This window comes from Phalaenopsis equestris, unplaced genomic scaffold (assembly GCF_001263595.1).
Source record: "Phalaenopsis equestris unplaced genomic scaffold, ASM126359v1 Scaffold001198, whole genome shotgun sequence".
NCBI lineage: Eukaryota > Viridiplantae > Streptophyta > Magnoliopsida > Asparagales > Orchidaceae > Phalaenopsis > Phalaenopsis equestris.
The window spans coordinates 162201-169000 of NW_018165637.1; the positions used below are offsets into that span (position 1 = coordinate 162201).

The 6800-nt window shown below is 36.0% G+C and overlaps 1 protein-coding gene across 3 annotated transcripts in view; it reads right to left on the bottom strand.

Moving 5' to 3' along the window:
* LOC110033497 (rab escort protein 1) overlaps positions 1 to 6046 on the bottom strand; it is a 28384-nt gene extending 22338 nt beyond the window's left edge. For all 3 annotated transcript variants that reach the window (XM_020737493.1, XM_020737494.1, XM_020737495.1), the window contains exons 1-8: positions 5278 to 6046; positions 4314 to 4436; positions 3061 to 3160; positions 2882 to 2920; positions 2353 to 2581; positions 2135 to 2210; positions 1767 to 1959; positions 1533 to 1613 (exon numbers count right to left, since the gene is read on the bottom strand). In XM_020737493.1, the coding sequence (XP_020593152.1) occupies positions 1533 to 1613; positions 1767 to 1959; positions 2135 to 2210; positions 2353 to 2581; positions 2882 to 2920; positions 3061 to 3160; positions 4314 to 4436; positions 5278 to 5972 (1536 nt within the window). In that variant the 5' untranslated portion in view covers positions 5973 to 6046. The remainder of the gene's footprint in view (positions 1 to 1532; positions 1614 to 1766; positions 1960 to 2134; positions 2211 to 2352; positions 2582 to 2881; positions 2921 to 3060; positions 3161 to 4313; positions 4437 to 5277) is intronic.
* Positions 6047 to 6800: the final 754 nt, after the last annotated feature.

Below are 6800 nucleotides of genomic sequence, written 5' to 3' on the forward strand. Positions count from 1 at the left end.
ATATATATAGTAAATAACTAGAAGAGGGAGGCCACTCCTCTTGGGCGGCAACCCTAAGAGTGGCCTCCCTAACCCAAACATATAGGACAGCCAACCCTGTGCTTCCTCAGCTGAATCAATTTGGCTAGATACAGCCGATTCAACCCCTAACCCAAACATACATATAGTAGAAAACTAGAATAGGGAGGCCACTCCACTTGGGCGGCAACACTAACCCAAACATATGAGGCAGGCAGCCCTGCGCTTCTCTCAGCCAAACCAATTTGGCTGGGTACAGCCGATTCAGCCCCTAACCAAAACATATATATAGTAGATAACTAGAAGAGGGAAGTCACTCCTCTTGGACGGCAACCCTAGCCCAAACATATGAGACAACCAACCCAGCGCTTCTCTCAGCTGAACCGATTTGGTTGGGTAAGACCATTTAAGGTAGCTAAAATATGCTGACGTGTACAAAATGCTAAAAAAAATCAAACTAATAAATATAACCTTATACTGGCTATACTAAATTTCACTACTTGCTATTTTTGTGAGCTTTAAATGCCAATTATTGCACTAACAAGACATAACAAGGTAATGAACTTGAGCATACAAAAAAAAAACTCATAAATAAAAATAAGATTTTTTATCATTCTCTTATTCTTTTTGTGATCATATTTCAAATACATAAGGAAATTAGAGAACTAAATGTAGAGCATAAAGGCAGACTGGCCGACTAGGTCAAAGTGGTGGATCACCAATCTAGGTTCAAGACGTTCGCTCGCTAGTATCAAGGCAGACACATCATCCGGTGTGTACCTATATGACGACCGAGCAATATGTATGCAGATATATCTATAAAGCTCATAAATAACCAGTTTTAACGGCCAAGATAATCACCGGAGCCAAGAGAGCTAGTCGACAATTATCATTGGATAAGCCAACGACTTTTCCAAGTTCAAGAACTGACAATCAGTCAATGTCTAAGTCTTTAGGCTATACACCACTTGAACTTTTTTATACTGACATGTATAACACATTTTGTAGCCATTTTTGCAGGTCTCAAAACCTCAATCCTCACCTATAAATAAGGAATCACAGGAAGGGTAAAAGTCTCTTATTTTGTACAGTTATGCAACCTTGTGTGCTCGAGCCTATAATTATTGTTGAGCTAATAATGAATTTTCATTTTTTTTTCTTATAGCTTTCCGCCATGCTCTTCTCTTATCCATCTCCTCTTTTCCTCTAGAATAGTAAAGAGGTTCTGACATAACTCATTGATCGATAAAACAAGATCCAACAATGTGCATTTCTTTTTTTGGGCATTACATCATATCACATTACCAAACCATCGAACCTAACATGTCAAACATCACTTAGGAAGAAAGAAATCAAATTACTATTTAGTTTTAACAATCATATAAACATAATATTTTTTTTCCATTTTGCATGGTGACTAGAATCCGCAACAAGAAAGTAAATTCTCAAGTTATACAAAAAATAAAAATACTCAATCCCTGAGCAACAGGTTTCATAAAGCTTATAGGTGATACCTTTATTGTTGATTCCAACGTATTCCTGTAATCAAGATTTTCATCGGGCATAGGGCTTGAATATAAAGCACCAGATGAGGCCTACATTAGTTTTAAAAAAAAATCATCAACTGAGCTTAAGCAAATATATAATTCAAAAAAAATTGTGAACAGTTAAATCGATGATCACAATTGCTTTTCTCAATAAAGTGCTCCACATGCAATTTTAATGATAAAATTGATTTCCATTTCTACCTGTGTTAACTCTTGAATATATATGGCGCTCCATAATACAGCTGGCTTGGATGCTCCAACATTTTCATTATTTACAGCTATTCCGTCAAAACCATTCGAGTCAGGAACAGTGAAAAGTGTTTTGATGGCAGCATGTATACATTCTTTTCCAAGACTAGCATCATCACAGGGAGTTGAAAGATAAACCAAAAACCTACAAAGTAGTCATGAATTTTAAATTCAGGCTCCAATGCACCATATGTTGAGAGCGTGCTGAACTTGGTCAATCCATGCAAATAGGATTCAGCTGTAAAGAATTTACAAAAGCATTCTGGCATTGAATGCATTTATAAAATAAAAGGTTAAATTTCTACAAAGAAAGAACTTACATTCCAGAAGGGCATATTGCCACATTGCTGCATAATTGAAGAACTCGCACGGTTGTTGACTGCTGAGAGAACAAAGCTGACAGAACAAGCTTCAGACAACACTTCTGAACTAAAAATTGTGAATTGCAAAAAATGATGAACGAGGAAAATAGCCAGTAGCCAAGGAATATCCATCCCAGACAGAAAAAGTAAGCAATGTAAAGAAGCATGAACATTACATCTAGGGGGGAAGATAACGAGAATGTTAGAAGAATCATGCTGAATGGCGCTACTTGTTATGATTAATCCTTTAGCAACCTTGCTAGCTAGGTTTGACCCATCCAAAACTTTATGATCGATTAAGGGTAAGAATGACGATGAAACTGTAAACGATGGATCCATAACAAATTGATGACTAAAAATCTCCTGACCAGAAGCTAATCTAACACCTTTATATTGATTGCTTACCTGCATCACCACAATGATAGCTTGCATAGTAAGCAGAAATTGGAAAAGTTAACAATGGAAAACAGAAAGAAATGGCATGATTATAGAAGCCAACAAGAAACATAGCCTTATTATCTTATGATCCAAATGCAGCAGCAAATAATACAAAATAAAATCTTCAAAAAATTTGAAGACCAAGACTAAAATATACCTCATAAAGAAATATCCAAAATCTGTAAGAATGACTATCGAATAATTTCATACAATTTAGCAATACCAAAAGTAGAATTTTAATAGGGCATTAGATTAGGTCCACTATACCTTTTCAAAAAGAAGAGATTTCACGGGCATACGCAACACCTGGACAAGTCAAAATGAAATGAAGGTCATGACTACACAGTTTAAAAAGTAAACTATAGTGTCATATCCAAATGCGAAATTAACCAATGGTGCCAATAATGATTGCATATCAAAGTAAAAAAGAGAAACAGCGGACTTACATACAGAGTCCCTTTGACAGCAGCACATCGACAAAATGCTTGAGGAATTTCCCCATGGCCATAAATGGGATAGATAAATGCCCCAACCGAATTGGTTAACCTGCCATTGTCCGGGTAAGCAGGGATACATAAGGTTAAAATAATTGCAACAAAATTTTGGAGGCCAAATATGCAAATGAATCAAATAAATCATGCTTTAGCAACTTTACCTAAAAAGGTACACCAAAATTAAAAGGCATTTGGTTTACAAGATAGCAACTCACAAAGAAAGTATACTTGGTGAATAGCACGAAAAATTTTCATTAGGATATTATATCTTCAGTAACACACTTGTTCCTCAATACCATAAACATACTTTATCTGTCTATGCAATGTAAAAAATTTCTTTTATCATTTACATAAAAAAAGGTCTATCCAATGGAAATACACTGCGAGATGAGAAGGGGGTGTCCCAAAACAATCATAGACAAATGAGAGATGGTCAGAAGGATGATAATTAAAGTAATAATGTGAATGCTCATGGCAGAGATTAAGTGAAAGTTGACGAGGAATTGAAATCTTTGGAAGATAGTTTATGCGTCAAGTGGAAATTTGGGAACTTAATCAGCAAAAAAGAGTGCACATAAGAACTTTGCCAGAGCTTTGCTAAATGATTGCTCGCTAATAACAGTAGTTGACGATTGTTGGTAAAAAAACATCTCAATATGCACTTGGTCTAAGGATGATGATAACCCAACAAGAAAAACAAAAATCACAGTTCAAAAGTGGCTTGATTAAATTAATTCAATTGCCACCATGAACTTTATTCCGAGACCATCAACACCATAAAGTTTAGGCAATGACAACGAGGGCTTTTAATACAACGATTCATAGAAGCATCCAGCTAATCTTTAAGTTTTGAAATTAATTATGCAAGCCGCTTAAATGATTCAAGCGAAGAGTTGCACTAATTTTGATACAACGAATTAATTATGCAACGAATTAATTATGACAATGAGGGCTTTTGATACAACGAATTAATTATGCAAGCCGCTTAAATGATTACATATTCATGGGAAATGCAAGCCGCTTAAATGATTCAACAAAGATCTAAATCATTTACTAGTCAAGCGAAGAGTTGCACTAATTTTTTTTTTTTTTCATTTATATTTGGATCGCCAGATACAAAGAAATCTAATATGAGGATGCTAAATAGCAAAGAAGAAACTAAGCACCTAAATAGAGATGGGCAAGGGCGGGTTGATTGTCATTACCTCCCAAGTGATGAAATATAAAGAGCAATCCTCTCTATTCCTTCCTTGGTCTTGACTATATGTCTATAATCACCTCCATCATCTTGGTCAAAAGTAGCCAATGCAATGGAATACAATATAATCCTACAAAACCAAGAATGTGTAACCTTACGGATCAGCTAATAACTCTGTAGTGCATTAGTAACAGGTTTGTTTTGCATCAATAACAACGTTGTTAATCAGAATTAGGAAAAGAAAAATTCAAGCAATCAAATGCTAAAAAAAATTGACTTCCAAGATAAACTAGTTTCGATCTTAAAAAAGATGTCACTCACTATTCAATGAGCTAAACCAGTAGAAAAAGTAAATAACAGAGTACCATCATGAAAATAATCATTAGATTCAAATGTCAAAATAATTAAGCGGGAAACGTAATTTAGTATAGCTCCAAAATAGCAAATTGAAATAAGCTCTTTGTTTACAAGAAAAAAAAATCTATAAAATAAAACAACTTCGAGTAAAAATTTCAAAGAAAACATCTCTCTCACTCTATTTCACTCTCTGTGTGTGTGCTTGCCCACACATATTTATTGTTGCCGGTTGTGTAAAAGAGTCAAGCCAGAGTAAGTTTGATATTTTTGTGTTCAAATTGTTAGATTTTTATTTTATTCAATTTTAGCTTATGTTCCATTTAGTTCATAAACATCATGTTGGAGTTTCATCTGTCCTAACCCAATGAGCATGCTCAGAGAATGTTTAGCTTGAATTATAAGAAATTAAAAAATAATTACATGCTGCCATTGATTTAGAATTCAATTATTATGATTAGCGTATACCAAGCAAAAGAATTAATATAATTCAAAAACATAAGTATAAATAAATATAATTATATTACTTTTATACAAAAAAATTAACGAGCTTCAAAAAAAGGAAAACAAATATTGCAGGTGCATAAGTCGATTAAGGCCATTGATGTGTAATTTACGTTCTTATCTTGGGGGGAAGCTTCTGCTTGTCGAGGAAATCTGCAAATGGTATCTCCAAGTCTTCCGGTGATATCGCAAAAGCTTCCTCAGACTCCGATTCGATGTGGCCCTGCACCAGCTTTAAAAACCTCATCATCTGGCTCTTCTCCGCTCGGGAAAGGTTCTGATCACGGAAGATGGCCTGCCTCGAGTCCGGCACAGAGCATAGTTGCCCGTCCCAATATATCAAACTCCCTTCCACGCTCTTAAACTCAACATGATGGCTGGCACCCGACCGCAACATCAGATCAACCGCCCTGTCCGCGCAGTAGAAAACCCTAGGCCCGGGTAAATCCACAATGAAGCTTTTCGAAGGCTCCGGCATCGGCAAGTCGGCGATCTCGACCTCCGAGTACACGCAACGACTTTCCAAGTCGACGAAGTGGTAAGGGGAAGAGGAAACGAATCCATCGGCTGAAGGTTCAGAAGGGAGGGGAGGTGTGAATTGGAGGAAGGAGGAGAAGGAGGGAAGGGGGAGAGAGGCGAAGTGGGAACCGTAAAAGGAGTTGGGATCGAGGTGGAGGACGAGTTTCCCGGCGGCAGAAGCGGCGGCGGCGATGACGGATTCAGGGAGACCGCTGCCGTACACGATGAGGTCGAAGTGGTGAGGGTCGATGGTGGGGTACTCGAGGGAATATGGGGATTTGTCTGCCATTGTGGGTTACGACGGATGAAGCCCGAGACCGCCTTGAGAGTACAATCAGAGGGGAGCACGAGCTGAGCGAACGGTTGGTCTAGGGCTGCTAATCAAGCTTACCATGATAATCGAACTTAATAGTTTTTTAATAAAAGGATAATTTTTATATATAACATTTATTTTTTTTTATATACAATTAGTAGTCATTTTTATACTTTAAAACTGATATATTTATGTGTTTTGGTACGACCCTAGTGCTACACATTAATTCAAATCAAGTATCCGGTAACGACGCCAAAAACTTGACCAAACCCGCTATTACGCAGTAATTTAACTTCCAAAAAATGACTAGAAACTTTACCCAATTTATATTTAACTGCTAATGTGCAAAATTGATATGTTATAAAATTTAGAGTTTTTTATTAATAGCTTACACACTATGGTACTATACAAGTATACGTATCGTTTCAAGAAATATCTATATTTTTTTAAAATTTCAATATCGATCCCACAGAGAAACGAAGTAAGAAATCCCTTAGGATAATTCTAGTCTACTACTGTCAGGTCTTAATTTCGAATTTTTGAAAATTGGTTTTACTAAATTCAATAATTTCACTAAAATTATAATTAAGTAAATTAAATAAAAAACCAAATTAAGGAGAGTGGTTCAATTTTGGAAAGATCTTAAACAATTAAAATCACTTTCCCCTTGTGATGAGATTATAAACTATGTAGAAATCAAAAGATTTAAAGGTTTAAATAATGCATTGTGACAAAGAGAAACATACATATTCTTTATCCCCTCTCAGTTCATGTAAAGAACGTTGGCTAATCTAAAGTTTGTTC